Source organism: Somniosus microcephalus, chromosome 6, assembly GCF_052327205.1.
Source record: "Somniosus microcephalus isolate GS21.2 chromosome 6, FLI_Smic_1.0, whole genome shotgun sequence".
Classification (NCBI taxonomy): domain Eukaryota; kingdom Metazoa; phylum Chordata; class Chondrichthyes; order Squaliformes; family Somniosidae; genus Somniosus; species Somniosus microcephalus.
In genome coordinates, this window is record NC_140992.1 from 86,621,416 (window position 1) to 86,642,820 (window position 21,405).

General features: G+C 43.3%; 1 protein-coding gene across 1 annotated transcript in view; it reads left to right on the forward strand.

Moving 5' to 3' along the window:
• LOC147115861 (ephrin type-A receptor 4) overlaps window positions 1–17,309 on the forward strand; it is a 164,539-nt gene extending 147,230 nt beyond the window's left edge. Inside the window, exons 16-18 of the mRNA XM_085990491.1 lie at window positions 6,744–6,899; window positions 8,435–9,278; window positions 16,290–17,309. Of these exons, the coding sequence (XP_085846617.1) occupies window positions 6,744–6,899; window positions 8,435–8,549 (271 nt within the window). The 3' untranslated portion in view covers window positions 8,550–9,278; window positions 16,290–17,309. The remainder of the gene's footprint in view (window positions 1–6,743; window positions 6,900–8,434; window positions 9,279–16,289) is intronic.
• The last annotated feature ends 4,096 nt before the right edge of the window (window positions 17,310–21,405 follow it).

Here is a 21,405-nt window from a genome sequence, read left to right on the forward strand (position 1 = left end):
TGGATTAAACAGTTAATATTATAATAATTTTATTACGTGTCATAAGCATGTTTGCTAAAATCTACTTTCTGGTATAGTTATTGTAAATCACAGATTTTCAGTGAATCATAAGTATGACTAAATCACTCAATATAATACATTCTAATGCTGATATTACAATTTCTGGATTTTGGCTTCAGCACATAATCTAAAAGAATGGGGGTGAAATTTAACTTCGGCAGAGGTGCAAAATGGGTGATGGCGGATGGGCCGCCCGTTATAACCCCCACCTGATTCCACTGACTTCAATGGAAAGGAAAATCAAGCAGGGTCTATAATGGGCAGCCGATCTGCTGCCGCCTGTTTTGAGCCTGCACTGAAGTTGAAATTCACCCCCAAAGTCTTTCATGATGCATATAGAGAAAATATTGGGGCCTTTTAGTATATTGACGTTTAATACTCCAGTTGCTCCATAGCCTGCTGTGGTTTGCATTGTCCATACCTTCATGGCTTCCACCATCTTTTTGTCTTCTGACCTGATCCTTTGTTGTCATCACAAAACAATTGGCAGTGAGTGTCAGATAACATTAATTTTATAGAATGCATTGTTATAAAATTACAGCATGTTTTCTGCTATTTTCTTTGATATTCAAATCATTGATAACAATGTCAGGAAGAAATATGCAAGGGTGTAGTTCAATTCATAGAACAGGACCCAGCAAATAACCATGATTATAGGACTGGTACTAACTTACAAAAGTGATGGATAGGTAAAGACCAGCTGGTTCATCAAGCCCGCCCTACACGGTCATGATGCCTTAAGCACCATGATTCACAACACCCCCACCCACCATCAGCCCTGCAATCTCCTAGGAGTGGGGAATTAAAAAAAAAAAAAAACCCACAGCCAATTTAAGGAGGGAAAAAAAATAAGGAAAATTCCTCTCCAACACCCTTAACTGATCAAAACTTGTCCAGGAGACCATATTGATGCTGATTTACTTAGTATCCCACCTAGAACTGGTCCAACTCTCTTTTGAAGGTCTCTTCTTAGGCAATCCCTCGGAACCAAGGATGACTTGCTTCCACACTAAAAATGAGTTCTTAGGTGACTGCTGAGTCCAATGCGGACCTACAGTCTCTGTCGCTGTTGGGGTTGTCCATGAGGGTCCTGACGTTCCAGGTCCCGAACTTCATTTTAAAGGGTGGAAGATGCCTGTGCATGAATTCTTTTAATGTGGGGTGGCCTTTGCACACCAGCTACCACACGGGCTTGACAGAGCAAGGTCTTGGTCCAATGGCAAGGGGATCCAAGGTGATTGGAGACCAGGCTCTGCTACATCGTGCTAGCACAGACACACAAACATACTCCTACTGTCCTCCTCCCTCCTTCCCGCAGGTCCTCTCTGCCTGGGTTTCATAAGCTGCAGTGTGGTCCTCCCAACCCCGCTGCTGGTCCACGCTGCGCCACTCCTGGGCCTCGACTTATCAACTTACAAAGTCCTACACACACACCAGGCAGAAAGAACTTGTTGTGTCCGTGTATAATAAGACACAGACTGCAGGAGAATGGTACAAACAGGTGTTTACTCAACATGGCTCACACGGGACCTGATCTGTACAGATTACGACTCAGTGCTATATACAGGTGTGGTCACTGCCGGTACTGCAGTATACATGAGCTGTAAAAGATAGTTCCCCCCTTAAAGGTATATACATTACAATTCCTCCCCTTTTAGATTAACAGCACCATAACACTCATTTAACAATTAAATATCAAACTAATTACAATTAACACTTTTAACATGCAACATTAGCTGAAAATAGTCTATTTATATATTCAGTCTTTGGGGAGGCTTCCTGATCCTTTCTGGATAGTGCCATTCCCGAGTGTCTTGCTCTTGGTGCGGAGGCGATTCTGGCCCCCTGTCGTCGGTTGGTTCATCAGCTTCCAATGCTACTGTTTCTGGGGTAGATGCGACCTGTACGTTGGGTTCATCACCAGGTACATATGGGCGAGGCATGGGGTTGACTTGTTCCTGTGACTCTAGGAACTGGTCAGCATGGCGTCTCACGATGCTCTCCCCAACGTCCATTGTGTACATTAGTGGGCCCTGCCGTGTGCATATCGTTCCTGGCTGCCACTTTTCTATTCGGTAGTCGCGGGCCAAGACTGGTTGCCCTACATTGAAGCTCCTTGTTGGCTTCTCATGGATGTGCTGGAATTGCTTACTCTCAACATCTCTTCGTACTTTTGGTCTGAGCAAATCCAGGCGAGATCTTAACCTTCGGTTAAAGAACATCATGGCTGGGGCCTGGTTGGTGACTGCATGTGTCGCATTCCGGTAGGCGAACAGGAAATTGTCCACCTTGTGCTGCAGCGGAATGTTGTCATTGTACATAGCCTTTATTGCCTTCTTAAAGGTTTGTACGAACCTCTCAGCCAATCCATTTGTGGCTGGATGATACGGGGCGGATGTGTAATGCCTTACCCCATTCTTTTTCAAGAACCTCTGGAACTCTTCGGACACAAACTGTGGTCCGTTGTCGGAGCAAATCTGTTCTGGCAAGCCATTCCTGGCAAAAATGGTCCGTAGGACTGCAATAGTTTTCTCCGTGGTGGTGGAGGACATTTTGATGACCTCAGGCCATTTCGAGTGTGCATCCACGGCTATTAAAAACATTGAGTCCATGAATGGACCAGCAAAATCAATATGCACCCATTGCCATGGAGATGAGGGCCACTCCCATGGGTGTAGAGGGGCCTGTGGTGGTGCATTTTGGACTTTCTGGCATCCTGAGCAGCTCTTGGTCAGGTCCTCGATTTGTTTATCGATTCCCGGCCACCAAACATAAGCCCTGGCTAGGTTTTTCATTTTTACCCCTCCCACATGACCCTCATGAAGCTCATTGAGCACTCTATCCCTTAACTTGAAGGGAATTACCACTCGGGATCCACACATCAAGGTCCCCCGACACACTGACAGCTGTTCTCTCCTTGTCGAGAATGCTGGCAACAGTGAGTCGCCATGTGCTGGCCATCCCTTCACCGTCAAATCATATACCCGAGACAGTGTCGGGTCATTTCGGGTTTCCTTTTCGATACAAGCGTTAGTTACCGGTAGGTATTCAACTATAGTCGAATGGAATATTTCGACAGGATCCACTGCTGGTGCTTCCTCCGCAGTAGGCAGTGGCAGGCGTGATAGCCCATCAGCATTTCCATGCTGTTTCGTGCCCTTATATTCAATCTCATAGTGGTGCGCCCCTAGAAAAAGTGACCATCTTTGTAGTCGTTGCGCAGTCATCACCGGAACGCCCTTCTTCGGATTAAAAATGGAGACAAGAGGCTGGTGATCAGTCAGCAAGGTGAATTTCTGCCCGTGCAGATAGTGATTGAACTTTTTCACTCCCCACACTAGGCTGAGGGCCTCCCTGTCAATCTGGGCGTAGTTATGCTCGGCTGAGGTTAGTGATCGTGACGCAAAGGCTGTTGGCCTCTCTGAGCCGTCCGAGAATTTGTGCGACAGCACCGCTCCAATGCCGTAGGGTGACGCATCACATGCCAACCGAATTGGTAATGCTGGGTTGTAATGGGCCAATACCTCTTTCGATGTGATTAGTGTTTTGCTCTTCTGGAAAGCTCGTCTACATTCGTCACTCCACTTCCATGGCAGCCCAGTTTGCAATAGGGTGTTCAGTGGGTGTAGTATTGTAGACAAATTTGGCAAGAACTTATGGTAGTAGTTTACCAGCCCGAGGAACGACCTCAGTTGTGACACATTTTCCGGTGCTGGAGCCTTGACTACTGCCTCAATCTTCTCTGGGGACTTATGTAACCCCTCTTTATCGATAACGTGGCCACAATACGAGATCTGTTTTCTAAAAAACTCGCATTTGGGGCAGTTAGCTCGGAGCCCATATTCCTGCAATCTAGTGAGCACCTGCTCCAGGTTGGCATGGTGATCACTGTCATTTTCGCCCGTGACCAGGATGTCGTCCAAATAACACTGGGTCCCTGGGATCCCTTGCAGGACTTGTTCCATTGCCCTCTGCCAAATAGCCGGAGCTGATGCTACCCCGAATACCAGCCGGTTGTATTGGTAGAGACCTTTATGGGTGTTGATTGTGAGGTATTATTTTGATGCTTCTTCTACCTCCATTTGCAGATACGCCTGGGCCAGATCAATCTTAGTGAAGCGTTTCCCTCCAGATAGCGAGGCGAAAATATCTTCAATCCGCGGAAGTGGATATTGTACGGTGTGAAGGGCCGGGTTCACTGTTACCTTAAAGTCCCCACAGATGCGAACCTGCCTTGGTTCCCCAGGCGTGCTGCTCAACGACTTTTTCATCACAGGGACGATGGGTGTAGCCCACTCACTCCGGTCTACCTTGGACAGTACACCTGAACATTCCAGACTCTCCAGCTCTGCTTCGACGGCTGGGCGGATCGCATAAGGTACCGGTCTGGCATTAAAAAATTTTGGGCTTGCGTTTTCTTCAATTTTAATCGTCGCTGTCATGCCTTTTAGTGTTCCGAGTCCTTGCTGGAACACTTCTTTCGCATCAGTTAGGGTCTTTGACAGTCGCCCAGGTGTGACGTCGTCATCCTTTTTGTCAGCCACAGTCAGTGCCTGTATGGAATGCCAATCCAGTTGTATTTTCCAGATCCATTCACGTCCCAGTAATGGTGGTCCTCCATCTTGCAATACATACAGGTCTAGTTTTGGTGTTTCCTTACCGTTATATATAACGGTCACCCTTATTTTTCCTTTGGGGTAGACTTTTTGCCCCGTGTTCATCTTCAAAATAATTTTTGTGTCTCTCAAGGGTATATGTGAGAATAGCTGCTCGTAGTCCCGTCGGTTTATGACTGTTAGGGCTGATCCTGTGTCCAATTCCATCTTTACCTGGACTCCTGCTATCTTGAGAGTGACCCAAATGGTTCGGTGATCCCCCGTTTTGATCACATTATGTAGTTTCAGACAACTCAGTTCCCTGCTTTCGCAGTCGTTATCACTCTTTTGTTCGTCTGAACTATTCTCCGTCATCTTATGTACCTTCTTGTACTTTTTCTTTTGTAGGTTTCTTATTGCTGGTTTTCTTGCCCGACCTACAGAATCATGCTATGTGTCCTACTTTTCCACACTGTCTGCACACTTTGTCTTTGAACCAGCAATCATTCTGGTCGTGTGTTGCTCTGCCGCAGCAATAGCACTTCTCTGTTCCATATGACATTTTGTTTGTGCCATATTCTTGCGGTCCCTGTTGTATCTCTGCAGCGCCCCTGCTGCTGCTTCATATGATACCGCAATGCTGAAAGCCTTTTCCAGCGTAAGGTCCTTTTCAGATAAAAGCCGTTTCTGGGTTCCTTCACTTGGAAGCCCACACACAAACTTGTCCCTTAAGGTATCTGCAAGTCCCGCTCCAAACTGGCAGTGTTTCGATAGTTTGCGCAGTTCTGTTAAATAATCAGCGTTGCTTTCATCCTTATGCTGGTTCCGTTTGTGAAACTTGAATCTTTCTGCTATCAGCAGCGGTGTGGGGTTTAAATGTTCCTGTAGTATCGTTACTATGTCTTCAAAACTCTTTTCCATTGGCTTCGTTGGGGTTACTAGATTTCGTAATAAACCATACGTCTTTGCACCCATTAAATTTAACAATACCGACGCTTTCTTGTCATCTGACACCTCATTTGCCTTGGAGAATACCTCTATTCGTTCGACATATGTAGTCCAATCCGACTTCATTGTCAAATGCGGTGATACTGCCACTCTTCGGCATTTTGGGTGTGGTTTAAAATGGCGTCTCCCGCGCTTTCCTTCCTCCCCCGCTGCTGCCAACGCCGCTCCTGGCGGTTCTCGTGGCAATGGCGGTGCCCTGTAGGTTTCACGCACTTCTCCTGCGCTGCTGCCAGCACTGCTCTCAGTGGTCCTCGTGACAATGGCGGCGCCTCGCGGGTTTCTGCGCGTCTCTCTCTCCCTCTCTTCGACGCTGCTCAGCCCCTGAACACCGGCTGCGCCCTGTGCGCTCTGCCCTCTCTCTCCCTCCCCCGTCTACGCTGCTCGGCCCTTTGCTGTGCCGCTCGGTCGGGCTCTAGCCCGCCGCTGTCCGGGAAGGGTCTGCGCACTACCTGTTGCCAGCCCGTTTCGCTGGACCACCTCGACTGGAAAGCCAAGCCTGGCTCTCGACAGCCTCCCCCGCAATTCTCGAGTCTCTGCTGGATGACTGGGCGGTTGCCCGTGGTCGACGCCCGAGTCTCTGGCCTTGACCTCCAATCCACTGATCTCCAGGAACAAATCCCCGGGAGGTGATGCAGAGTTGCAGGTAGGTTCGAACTTGCCTTGTCGCCAATGTTGTGTCTGTGTATAATAAGACACAGACTGCAGGAGAACGGTACAAACAGGTGTTTACTCAACGTGGCTCACACAGGAACTGATCTGTACAGATTACTACTCAGTGCTATATACAGGTGTGGTCACTGCCGGTACTGCAGTATACATGAGCTGTAAAAGATAGTTCCCCCCCTTAAAGGTATATACATTACAGAACTACTACCCATAGACCTAGGCACATGGTGGAACACACTCAAGAAGGTATGCAGCAAATCAATACTCACTGCCCGAGCCAGCAATTTGTTCCATAGGGTCCATTACTGCCACATACTCACACATCCCCTATAGTATAGATTATAGATAAATACTGAAAACTAATGTACTTCCCTAAACTATTTTTGCTTAAGATGTTTTTTTTTTTAAACGCAGACCCTCCACTGCATTGCTAGACCCAGGCACACCTGACTTCTCTGCTTTGGGTTCCGTTGGTGATTGGCTTCAAATGATTAAGATGGACAGATACAAAGATAACTTTACAGCAGCAGGATACACCTCCCTTGAGGCAGTGGTACAGATGAACCAAGAGTAAGTACCGAGATGTTATATAAAGATCTGAATGAATTGCATGTGTACTTGCCATCAGAGTTTCAGTAAATTTTGAATTGCAACAACCTAAACACTGGCAAACGTGTTATACATAAAATTTACGTAGCTTAGATCACACCTGTGAATATCCACATACAATTTTGTTCACATTAGAGTGCCCATTTAACCCTCTCCTTCTGTATGCATACAAATAAGAGTAGCACGTGTGATTGTGTGGTCAAGGTTACAGCATTTGGGTGCGTGTTTGAATCCAGTTCAGATTAATAAAATAGCAAGGCCTCTGAATGTTGGCTGTAAAGATCCTACACTAAATACATTTGGGCAGCCTTAACCCAGTTCATAGAGGGTATAGGTACAGAGCACAAACTACCCTAATTTGATGCTCATGGACAATCTCACTCAAAGGCCATAAAGGTGGCTGGTGTGCATGCTTTTCTGAGTTTTGAACAGAGTAAAAAGGACATATTTCTGTATCTAGTTGTTCAATACCTAATCGGGAAGTATTTAGTCCTAACACTAGTCATTAGAAATGAGAATGTTCCATTCCCTGGCAGTAATATCCCTCAGCTTGATGAGAAGCAAAGAGCTTGCATTTATATAGCTCCTTTCATCCCAAAACACTTCACATCCAAAGAAGTTACTTTTTGAAGTGAAGTCACTCTTGTAATGTAGGCAAATGTGGCAGTCAATTTGCACACAGCAAGGTCACACAAACAGCAATGCGATAAATTACCAATTAATTTGTTTTTGGTGGTATTAGTTGGAAGAATCTCTTGCTCTTATTCAATTACTGCCATGGGATCTTTTACATCCACCTGAGAGGATAGATGGGGCCTTGGTTTAACATCACATCTGAAAGACAGCACTTCTAACAACGCAACACTCTCTCAGTACTGCACTGAAGTGTCAGCCGCGATTATGTGCTCAAGTACGCAAGAGTGGGGGTGCAGAGGCAAGAGTACTACCACTGAGCCAAGGCTGACACCTCAGCTCAAAGTTTCACTTGAAATATACTGACCTGATTTCAATTGTGCTGCAACCATGTTAGTTATCTAGCGTAAGGTATTTCCAATCCCTCCTTCCCCAGAATCAATGAGTGGCCTGACAAGCTGAAGGTGGCACTTAAATTGCTGAGGTAAGGTGAGGAGAATAGCCATTCTGCCTTCAGTTACTTCTGGTACTCATGCTGCTGAATCTGAGTATATAGACTGAATTTTCTACTTATTGAGTATGATTGGGCAGAAAATCCAGTGCCTTGGGATTAAAGAATGTTATGAGAGTAAGCTTACTTGCAAGTTTGTCACAATTCCCAACAATGTCTAACAGTACAAAATCCCTGGTGGTAATTTTAAAGACTATCGTCACTGAAGCTCTAAATGAAAAAATATGGTGGTGGACCCATGGACCCGATTTGCTTGGGGAGAATTGGGATATCCAGGTGTCTTCTGTTTTAGGAATAGTACATATGTTTTTGACATGTTCTGACTTTTTTCCTCTGTTATTTGTTGCCATAGTGACCTGGCCCGAATTGGAATCACAACAATGGTGCATCAGAGCAAGATCCTGAGCAGTGTCCAGGGAATGAGGGCCCAGATGCAACAGATGCAGGGAAGAATGGTTCCTGTCTGAGCCAGTGCAAAAACTCAATGAAATTAGTTTACCTCATCCATGCACTTTAACAGGAAAAAAACTGCACTTTTTACTTCATTGTTGCCCTTTGATATAAGGATATTTTGTCAGTGGTTTTACCTGATTTGAGGACAGAGTGCTGAACTTTATGACCACTGTATGACATATGCAGAGACCTTCGCTTAAATAAGAGGAAACTGGATCACCTATATAATTGTTTTTAAATTCCTGCATCTCTTGGATGAACTCTCAAGAAGGAGCCAATCATTTAATTTCATAATTACTATCAGATTTCATGTTTTTTTTAATAATCACTGGATTGAAGGTTACTTTTCATTTGTGGGCTTGCTAATGAAGGACTCGTATAAGCTGATTTGAAGCTCTCCAAGACATTCCAGTAGACACAGTCTTGATTTGATGAACAATGAAGCCCTTATAATGACCAAAGCCCTTATAATGACTGCATCCTATGGAGGTTTCTGTAAACTGCCATTATGTTCTTCCAATTTTTCGGCTGAAATGAGCAGGCAGCCTTGTGGATTACCATTTGAACTATAATGACTTTAATGTAATGTAACTTCTAGTGGTTCCCTACACAAACATCATGAAGATTCCTTCCGTCAAGAAATGTCTAGGTCGATTTTTGGAACGGATGACCTTGGCTAAGGAACTACCGTCCCTTTGAATGTTGAAGGGAAATTGCTGCAACCAACTACAAAAGATGACAAGGTAAATGGAAACTTGGTCAAACTCTAACTGAGTCATCGCAAGTATGATCATCTGAAATTAGTGTTATGTGGTAGATTGGTTTGAATGATGCCACAACATAGATTCTCCCCTCCCCCACCAAACCAATTTTCTCCCCCTTGTAGTGTCCGTGTGTAGATAAAGACACTGAAGACAGGAGTTGGTTCATAGGTATTTACTAAGCAAGTCTGGGGGGGGTTCTAAAGGATATACACAATACACAGGCTTATATAGCCCAAGTGGCAATTACCGGCATTACGCACACCTGGGGCTCTTAAAGACACATACACCACAATTCCTCCCCTTCTAGCTAACTAGTACATCATATTTTAAGTAATTATTAATTACATGTTATACGCAAAATAATATACATTGCTGTATTAATTAATTATAAGTTAGTCTCTCAGGAGGCTTCCTGACTCGGTCCGGATAACGCCTCGGGGGTGTAGTAGTTTCTGGTGGTGTAGTAGGTTCTTCTGGCAAGGCTGATTCGGCTTGAAGGCCAGTGTCGGGTTCATCGGGTTCCAGTATCACCGGATCGGAGGTAGATATGGGTATCTCTACTTCATCGTTAGATGTATAGCGTGGTGGTGTAGGTTGTCCCTTTTCGGATGACTTGATGATTTGGTCAGTATGGCGCCTTATTATGCTTTCTCCGATGTCCACGGTATACATCAGTGGTCCTAGTCGTGTGCAGATAGTTCCAGGCTGCCATTTCTCGGTACGGTAGTCCCGGGCCAAAACCGGTTGGCCTATCTGGAAGGCCCTAGTTGGCCTTTCATTCATGCCCTGAAACTGCCGGTTCTCCACGTCCCTTCGGAGGTTGGGCTTGACCAAATCCAGCCGGCATCTTAGGTTTCTATTGTAGAACATCATGGCGGGAGTTTGGTTTGTAACCATATGTGTCGCATTCCTATATGCAAATAAGAAGTTATCCACCTTGTGCTGAAGTTTTATGTCTTCATTACCCATGGCCTTTATGGCCTTCTTAAAGGTCTGGACAAACCTTTCAGCCAATCCATTGGTGGCGGGATGGTATGGGGCGGACGTGTAGTGCTTTACCCCATTGTTCTTTAAGAATTTTCTGAATTCTTCGGACACAAATTGCGGTCCATTATCAGAACATATCTGTTCCGGCAGCCCATTCCTGGCAAATATGGTCCTTAATACTGTGATGGTTTTTTCCGTGGTGGTGGAGGACATCTTTATTACCTCCGGCCACTTGGAGTGTGCATCAACTGCGATTAAGAACATTGAGTCCAAAAATGGACCAGCAAAGTCGATGTGCACCCTTTGCCAGGGAGATGAGGGCCACTCCCATGGATGTAGAGGGGCCTGTGGCAGAGCATTTTGGACCTTCTGGCATCCTAGGCAGCTCTTGGTCATGTCTTCAATGTCTCCATCGATACCTGGCCACCATACAAACGCCCTAGCTAGGTTCTTCATTTTCACTCCACCCAGATGCCCCTCGTGAAGCTCCTTTAGCACTTTATCCTGGAGTTTGGGTGGAATCACCACTCTGGATCCACACATCAAGGTTCCTCGGCACACTGACAGCTGTTCTCTTCTTTGCGAGAATGCTGGCAACAGTGGTTCGCCATGTGCTGGCCATCCCTTCATTGTTAAATCGTAGACCCGTGAGAGAGTAGGGTCATTTCTGGTCTCCCTTTCAATGGCAGAATTTGTCACCGGTAGACATTCCACTATGGTAGAGTGGAATATCTCTACTGGGTCTACTGTAGGTGCCTCTTCTATCGTTGGCAACGGCAGGCGCGATAAACCGTCAGCATTCCCATGCTGTTTTGACCCTTTGTATTCAATGTTGTATTGGTGTGCCCCTAGAAAAAGGGACCACCTCTGTAGTCTTTGTGCCGTCATAATGGGGACACCTTTCTTAGGGTTGAATATGGAGATGAGGGGTTGATGGTCAGTCAGCAAGGTAAATTTTTGTCCGTGTAGGTAATGGTTGAATTTCTTCACTCCCCATACCAGGCTGAGTGCTTCCCTGTCTATCTGGGAATAGTTACGCTCAGCTGAGTTCAATGAGCGTGACGCAAAAGCTATCGGCCGTTCCGAGCCATCAGGGAATCTATGGGACAATACCGCTCCTATGCCGTAAGGGGATGCATCGCACGCCAGTCTGATTGGTAGTGATGGGTTGTAATGAGCCAAAACTTTCTCGGATGTGATTAAGTCTTTACATTTATGGAAGGCACGTTTACAGTCTTCGTTCCATTTCCAAATCACTCCTGTGTGTAGAAGATCATTAAGAGGGTGTAGAATAGTTGATAAGTTCGGTAAAAATTTATGATAGTAATTTATTAATCCCAGGAATGACCTCAATTGTGAAACATTTTCAGGTGCTGGGGCTTTTATAACTGCTTCAATTTTTTCAGGTGACTTATGCAACCCTTCCTTATTAATTATGTGGCCACAGTATGATATCTGATTTTGGAAAAATTCGCACTTGGGGCGATTTGCTCGTAGGCCCCATTCTTTCAGCCTAGTGAGCACCTGCTCCAAATTGGCAAGGTGCTCGTTGTCGTTTTCTCCTGTTATAAGGATGTCGTCTAGGTAACACTGAGTCCCCGGAATCCCTTGCAGGACTTGCTCCATAGCTCTTTGCCAGATAGCTGGAGCTGATGCTACTCCAAAAACCAGTCGATTGTACTGGTACAGGCCTTTGTGTGTGTTTATTGTGAGATACCTTTTAGAGGTCTCCTCAACCTCCATCTGTAGATATGCCTGTGCCAAGTCAATTTTTGTGAAACGTTTTCCTCCGGATAGTGAGGCGAAAATATCTTCTATCCTCGGAAGAGGATACTGTACCGTGTGAAGGACCGGGTTTACAGTCACCTTAAAGTCCCCACAGATGCAAATTTTTCTCTGTTCCTCAGTTATTTTCCAATGCTTTTTTCATGACTGGAACGATGGGTGTTGCCCATTCGCTCCAATCTATTTTGGATAATACGCCTGCCTTTTCCAAATTCTCCAGCTCTGCCTCGACTGCCGGACGTATTGCGTATGGCACCGGTCTTGCCTTAAAAATTTTTGGAATTGCTGCATCTTCCACTTTTATTGAGGCGGTGATGCCTTTCAAGGTTCCTAGTTTCTCTTGAAACACTTCTTTGGCGTTGGCCAAGATGTCTTTTAATCGTTCAGGTATGATGTCATCATTGTTTTTTTTCTTACTGGTCACCGTCGGTGCCTGAATGGAGTGCCAGTCTAAACGTATCTTCCTTATCCATTCACGTCCCAACAACGGTGGACCACCATCTTGTAGAATGTATAAATACAACTTTTGTATTTCTTTGCCGTTGTATACCACAGGCACCTTTATTTTTCCTTTGGGGTATACTTTCTGCCCCGTATATGTTTTTAAGATAATGGATGTGTCTTTTAGAGGTATATGCGAAAATAGCCTCTCGTAATCTCGTCGATTTATTACGGTTAGAGCTGATCCTGTATCTAGCTCCATTTTAACTGGGGACCCTGCTATTATGAGGGTAACCCAAATGGTCTGGTAATCTTCATTGGCAATTACATTATGTAATTTGAGAGAGCTTAGTCTCTTGTTCCCGGAGTCGCTATCGCTCTTCTGGTCTTTGGAGCTGCTGTCCGTCATCATTTGTACCTTTCTGTGCTTTTCCTTATTGATTCTTTTCCCGTTAGTGGATTTTTTATTTTCAGATCGGCATACACGTGGAATGTGTCCCATCTTTCCGCATCGCCTGCATGCTTTTTCTTTGAACCAGCAATCCCTCTGGTCATGGTTGGATCTGCCGCAGCGATAACATCTCTTGAAACCCCGTGTCATTTCATGGGTGCCGAAGTCCTGTGGCCTTTGCTGTATCTTTGCCGCTCCTATTGCACTGAAAGCCTTGTCCAGTGCTAAATCTTTTCCAGAAGATACCTTTTTTTGTGTTTCTACACTTAGGGGATCGCAGATGAATTTGTCTTGCAGAGAATCTGCCAGTCCTGCCTCGAATTGGCAGTGTAGGGTATCAACAATCTCCTCAAAATTCTTGTCCATCGGTTCGGCTGGAGTGATTAAGTTGCGTAACAGCTTGTATGTTTCTGCGCCCATTAGATCCAGAAGCACTGAAGCTTTTTTTTCATCTTCTATTCCATTTGCGGTGCAAAACACCTCCACTCTTTCTACATATGTGGTCCAATCCTCTATCTTGTTATCAAAAACATCAATATTGCCAAAGTTAGGCTCTGTTTCGTTATCAAAAGCATCAATATTGCCAGACTTAGGCATTTCAAAAAAAGATATGGCGCTTCCCGCGCTTTTTTTTTCTCTCTGTAGCAACGATATGGCGCTTCCTGCGCTTTCCCGCCGCTGCTACCGATAACAACGCTGTTTTACTGTGGTTTCCGTTTATTCACTGTTGGAGACTCGTTCCCGACGGAGGTCTAAACGCTGACCTGCTTGCCGTGCCGGCCGTCTCCCGAGTGCACCCTCCCAGTCCGTTATTGCTTGCCTCCGATTTCGTTGCCTGTCTCAGCTGTAGAGCCCGCCGCTGGAGCCCCAGCCTGACGCCCAGGAAGGATTAGCGCAGTACCTGCCACCAGCTTGGCCAGCTGGTGAAACCACAGTTTCTATTACTTCCTTGAGTCTTCTGGATGCTGGAGGAATTGATGTCCTTGAGGTGCTGCCGAACTGCAGGTAAGTCCGTTTCCACTTCGTCGCCACTGTAGTGTCCGTGTGTAGATAAAGACACTGAAGACAGGAGTTGGTTCATAGGTATTTACTAAGCAAGTCTGAGGGGGGTTCTAAAGGATATACACAATACACAGGCTTATATAGCCCAAGTGGCAATTACCGGCATTACGCACACCTGGGGCTCTTAAAGACACATACACCACAATTGCTCTTAAAGGCACATACACCACACCCCTGCTCTGCTGAATTTTCTGAATCATGCTGGATATGGTTCCATAGGTTCCCAGCATCATTGTGGTACCTCATCCAAGTGGCAGTAACTACTGGCAGGCTATTTGACCAGGAGGGAGGAGCATGAGAATTTCCCAAAAGCCCACTGAGCTTGTTACAAATAGTGATAGGAAATGTGTCAGAGGAAAGGTTTAAACCTATTACATTGTTTGCTTCCCTGGAAGCAGTGCTAGGAGATCCATGTTTAAGAGTTCGTCTGTTGTGCAACATATCTCTGGAGCCAATTTTATATTCACGGTGATATTTAAAAAAAACAGCCTATTTTCATACAATGAAATCATACAGCTACATCCCACCAGACATGTGCTCTCCACATTACATGGTGTTGTACCTTGTCAACGACAGCAGGCCGGCTCAGCAGGTGAAGCTAGGCGTCACACCAGCCTGAACTAAGTGCAATGTAAATAACCTTTCAGGAAACACAAAGTACCAATGGAAAGGTGATCATTCCTAACTTGATGGAATCTCATTTGTGCGCTCAGCCCATTAGATGCAAATTAAATATCTGTCAAAATTAAGTTTGATTTCTTGTGTAATAACAGCATCAATTCCCATTTGGTTTTGGAATGGAACTGTTAGCTAATTTATGAAATTCTATCCATAATTTTGCCTCATTTTATAAATGCACTGTAGCCTTTTCCTTCGCCATAAAAATATTTGTGAGGAAAAAATATTATTTACATGGGAACAAATTCAGGTCACCCACCACAGACCCATACAAACTCAGTGACTAAATTAGATAGCTCCATGAAGACACTTTGTTTTCCTCTCCCAAAGGCATAGACTCTTTACTGTGGTACGGCTCCATTGACATCTGGTTCCTTCCTGCACCACATCCAAGTGGCCATTCTTTATATGTGAGCATCAGCAGGCTATTCAGTTTGGGGGATGGGACAACACAAATGCTTTCCAGAAGGGCTCACTGGATGGTGATCAAGAGCAGCTGATTTTTCTGCTCCCCAGCCAAAGTAAACTGAACCCAATTGCCATCATGGCTGAGCTCAACTAACAAAGCACAGACCAGAAGTCAAACCCACCGCCTCCTGGTCTATACAGCTCAGCTACTTCCTGTTTTTACCAGTTGAACCATCAGTGCAACCAAGTACTTACATTTGAGAAAAGAAACATTGGAGCTGATGTTTTGGCTGTTTTCAATGTAAAAATAACTAGCAAAGCATTTGACAGATCTCAAGACTTGGATTTCAGTTACGAGCAAGATATCTTAGGAAGTTTAATAAAGGTAACTGTTCAGAGGAATTAAGGTTGGATGTATTTCTTAGAAGTAAATGGCTCACCCGATCTGTAAAAACCCTGATTAAACCAAGCGTATTATTTCGTATATTGCATTAGAAATAACAGATGTATAACTGTGATTTTAAAATCTGGAAATCATTACTGGGAGGGAAGGAATAATTTCTGTCTAAAATGTTTTCTTTCTCTCTCTATCTCCCACCTTTCTTTTAACATAACTGAAGTTCTCGAAACTCTGCACCCTAGTCCCCAGTTACATCCCCCTCTCCAGATATTTGCTCAGGCTGGGCTTGATGTTACACAGCCTCAGTGTCCTGTTGCACCTGATCTGAATAAACTCCACATCATGACCAACAAAAGAGGCTGTCCATTTCCACCTCTAACGTGGCCTCTCACTAAATACAAGTCGCCTGGTAACTGCATTTGATACAAGATTGTTCTTCACAACAAGGAATCAGTTACAAAAAAATCCCCTTTAAGGATTTGCTTGCAATAATCCAAAACTCTTTTTGTTGCCATTACAGAAAAACTAAAACAAAAATCATGTGACTTGAGCCCATTGTGGTTAACTGTAGCGACTTTGATTGACGACAAGCTGGGGGATCATATGTAGCTGATAAAATTGTTTCCAGCGAACAATATTCTATAAATGCAGATTGCTATGAAAGAGAATTAATGCTAAACTAAACAAAGTTGATTTAATCTTTATATATAATGTGCAACCATCATTACTACATTATGCAACAATTAAAATAAATCAATTATCCGTTGCTTTGCTTTAGAACTGACTCAACTGCCTAATCAACCTCAGCACACAGCCACTGGGAACTCAGAACAACAATGAACATGGAAAATCCCACCGGACCTAGTCCCACTAAGATCAGATCCAAGGAAGGAACTTCAGCTCCAAAAACACCGGCTTCAGACAAGCCCAAATTCAAAGCAAAAAAAAAAGAAAAATCTCACGTTTTAAGTATATAAAGTTCAGCATCTGTTCTGGAAAATCACCAGAGGAATGTACTGTGTAAGATAACTAACCTTTGTGGACTTCTGCATGTCACTGCTGCGCCTAGTGTGACAACCTGTTCAAAATACAATTAGGTATTAATAATGTATGGAATCTGTTATATAGGAACAGATCCCTGGACATTTCACTGAGCTGTACATGTGTATTTTATTGAAGTAGCGTTTCAAAATGTGCCATTGGAATTTACCATTGTTTTATATACATTTGATAATGTCAGAAAATTCTCAGTCATTTTCAACAGTCTTGGTCATTTTCTTTTCAGACCATTTTTCTAGAAACCTAACAGCTTGGTGCACATTTTTGTTATAATATGTGACAATATGTCATCATTCTTTCAAACTTATCATAAACTGTAACTGATATTTTCATTCACATTTCACATCCTTCTGTCCTGAGCAGTGTCCTTCTTAAATGCTAATTTTAAACGAATGACATAGATCTATTTTTTGTATTCCTGCTTGGACCTGATTGGGTATATGCAAGACTGTGGTCTTCAGAATAAAAATGTACAGCGTATTTTAATTTAGTTCAAACTGGAATTCTTCTAACAGTCCAATATTTTTTTTCTTTGTACCCTTTTTTTGATGATTTAGGCATAGATTAAGTTTTTTGCTGTTTTAATTTGTATTTTTTTTATTTGAATTTTAGGTACATGTAACTTATGTCATTTATTTATGGTCTTGAGAATCTTTTTGTACCTAGTTTGTACATTGTAAAATAATAGTTAAAAAATGTGCACAGAAAGTGCATTCAAAATAAAGTAGTTACAGCACAATTCTTGGCTTGGGAGAATGATTAATACACAGATTGATAAAATATTGGTTTCTGCACTTTGATTCCTTGCAGGGCAAGTTTCACTCTCTTCTGGGCCTTGGGTGTTGTTGGATTAAGATGAGGGAGGAAACATTTTCAGGGATGAGTTACTCTCACTACTCTTGTGCACCTCCTAGTCGTCAGCACGAGTAACACTGGCTAAAGTCTGGGAACAGGTCACCTGAGGAATTGATAGGGCAGCTGGAGAGAAACTTTTCCACTGGTAGGGCAGTCGAGGACCTTAAAATCAGAGGCCATTCAGGAGAGAAGTTAGGAAACACTTCTTCACGCAAAGGGTGGTGGAACTCTCCAACAAAAAGCAGTAGACGCTAGCTCAATTAATTATTTTAAATCCGAGATTGATAGATTTTTGCGAGCCAAGGGTATTAATGGATATGGAGCCAAAGCGGGTAAATGGAGTTAGGATACAGATCAGCCTTAATCTCATTGAATGCTGTACCAGGCTAGAGGGGCTGAATGGCCTACTCTTGTTTCTATGTTCTTATGGACCTGACCACTCTCTTAATCAAGGAACTTCGTATGGCACAGGTATGCATAAAAAAAGGACAACAAAGGAACCATTGAAGTCTACAGCATAGAAGAAGGCCGTTCAGCCTTTCATATCTGCTGGCTCTTTAGTAGAACAATCCAAAACATATCCCATAGTCCTGTACCTCCCCTGCTTCAAATACTAATCTACATTTTCCTTAAAAGATTAAATGGTCTCTGCCTCAACCACTCCCAGTGGCAAAGCATTACATGTTCCAACAGCTTTCTGTATAAAGAAATATCTTCTAACCTTTCTCTTCACTTTCAGTGACAATTTTAAATCATACGGGGCAATCATATGTTGCGAGGAACCAGACATAGTAGGGATTACTGAGACATGGCTACAGAAAAATCAGGACTGGGAATTAAACATTGCAAGGTATAACATATTTAGGAAAGATAGGGAGGGAAAAAGGGCAGGTGGAGTAGCTGTACTTATTAGGGATAACATAATGGCAGTAGAAAAAAGTGATACAGATATCAGCAAGACAAAAATAGAATCAATATGGATAGAGATAAAAGATAATAAAGGATCAATCACACTAATAGGCATAGTCTACAGACCACCTAATAGTGGAAGGGAGGTGGAGGAAGAAATATGCAGACAAATTAGGGAAATGAGTAAAAAACATAGAACAATAATCATGGGGGATTTCAACTACCCCGATATTAATTGGACAGAAGAGGTAGGTAAAGGGGATAAAGGAATGGAGTTCCTACAATGTGCACAGGACTCCTTTTTAACCCAATATGTAAGAAGCCCAACAAGGGCAGATTTACTATTGGATCCAGTAATGAGGAACGAACCAGAGCAGATAAGAGAAGTAAAGGTAGGGGAATATATAGGCAATAGTGACCATAATATAATATGCTTTAAGATGATAATTGAGAAGGACATAAGTACAAAAAGCTGGTTTTGAGGGGCTGAGAATAGAACTTGGGGGGGGGGGGTGAAGGGCAACGATATTGGCAAACAGCAATGGGAAACATTTAAAACGGTGTTCAACAGAGTGCAGGAAAAATATACTGTATTAAAGTAAAGAACAAACGAAACAATAATGAAACGCTATGGATGAATAAAGCCATAAGGGTACAATTGAGGGTGAGGAAAGAGGCATACATTAAGTACATAGACAGCAGGGGAGTGCATGATAAGAGAGAATATGAAGGGATTGGGAGAGAAGTCAAAAAACAATTAGGGAGGCAAAGAGGAACTATGAAATTAAATTATCAAGGAACATAAAATGAAATAAAATATTTTATAGGCACATCAATAAAAAAAGGAAGGTTGGGATGGGAATAGGGCCATTACGGGATAGTCAGGACAATGCCACAGGTAATGATAGATGGCAGAAATATTAAATAATTATTTTGCTTCTGTATTTACCAGGGAGATAGAACAGGTGGACATGACATTGGATGATGAGATTAGTAATGAGATAAGTGCATTTAAAATTCTAAAAAGGGAATAATTTAAATAAATTAATCAAACTCAAAGAGGATAAAACCCCTGGTCCGGATGGATTGCATCCCCACATTTTTAAAGAATCTAAGAGATAGCAGAGGCATTACTACACATATTTAATAATTCGTTGGAAAATTTATAGTGCCAGATGACTGGCGGATAGCTAACGTAATACCGATATTTATGAAGGGGAATAGAACATGTCCAGGGAATTATAGACCAGTCAGCTTAACACCGGTGGTAGGAAAAATAATGGAATTCCTACTAAAGGAGAAAATAGAAGAACATCTAGAAACCAAAAATAGAATAATGAATAGTCAACGTGGATTTCAAAAGGGAAAGTCTTGCTGGACCAACCTTATTGAATTTTTTGAAGAGGTAACAGAGAGAGTAGACAATGGTAATGCAGTAGATGTAATTTATCAGGATTTTCAAAAGGCCTTCGAGAAGGTACCCCATAATAAACTGATGAACAAGGTCAGAATGTGGAGTCAGGGGCAGTTGTCGATCATTCTGCCATTGCCATTTACACTTCATCTAGAGTCATCTTTTGTTCCTTAACTTGTCCCATTACCATCTCCTTTTGCCTTGCACCATCTTCCCTTTTGTCTCTTAATCTCTCCTGCCTTCCATCCTATCACAGACCTTCCCTTTTGTTCTTTCCTCCCCTCCCCCCTCTCCCTGCCCCTATACTTGCTTAAAAACCTGTTACATCTCCAACTTTTTCCAGTTCTGACGAAGGGTCATCGACCTGATAGGTTAACTCTGTTTCTCTCTCTACAGATGCTGCCTGACCTGCTGAGTATTTCCAGCATTTTCTGTTTTTATTTCAGATTTCCAGCATCCGCAGTATTTTGTTTTTGGGCAAGTAGCAGAATGGATTGCTGGCTAGCTTCAGGACAGAAAGCAGAGAGTCAGAGTAAAGGGTAGCTATTCACAGTGGCAGAAGGTGGGTAGTGGTGTTCCACAAGGATCAGTGCTGGGACTACTGCTGTTTACAATTTACATTAACGATTTAGACTTAGGAATCAAAAACACAATTTCTAAATTTGCGGATGACACCAAATTGGTGGGATAGTCAATACTGAGGAGGACTACAACAAGTTACAGGAGGACATTAATAAATTTGCAGAATGGGCATATAATTGCCAAATGAAGTTCAAAACAGATAAATGTGAGATATTACATTTTGTTAGCAAGAATTGGGAGGTCACATCACTTGGAGGGTGCGAGTCTAGGTGGGGTAGAGGAACAGAGGGATCTAGGAGTACAAATGCACAAATCACTAAAAGTTGCGACACAGGTTAGCAAGGCCACAAAAAAAGCAAACCAAGCACTAGGGTTTATTTCTAGAGGGATAGAATTGAAAAGTAGGGAAGTTATGCTAAACCTGTATCGAACCTTGGTTAGACCACACTTGGAGTACTGTGTACAGTTCTGGTTGCCGTATTATAAAAAGGACACACAGGCACTGGAGAGGGTGCAGAGAAGATTTATAAGGTAGTGGTGTTCCACAAGGATCAGTGCTGGGACTACTGCTGTTTACAATTTACATTAACGATTTAGACTTAGGAATCAAAAACACAATTTCTAAATTTGCGGATGACACCAAATTGGTGGGATAGTCAATACTGAGGAGGACTACAACAAGTTACAGGAGGACACCTAATCTCAGCCTATTACCATCTCGTCTAGCTCTTTTGTTTCTTTCACTTCTTTTGTCCGATCGCAGCCCTGCCTTCGATCTGTTTTCTTTTCTTTCCAGTTTTGAAGAAGGGTTCGACCTGAAACGTCAACTCAAATTTCTCTCCATGGATGTTGCCTGACCTGCTGAGTTTTTCCAGCATTTTCTGTTGTTATTTCGGATTTCCAACATCTGCAGTATTTTGCTATCTTCTTATAAGGATAATACCAGAAATGCAAGGGTATACATATCAGGAAAGGAGGAACAGGCTGGGTCTCTTCTCTTGAAAAAAGAAGGCTGAGGGGTGACCTAATAGAGGTCTTCAAAATTATGAAAGGTTTTGATAGATTGGATACAGAG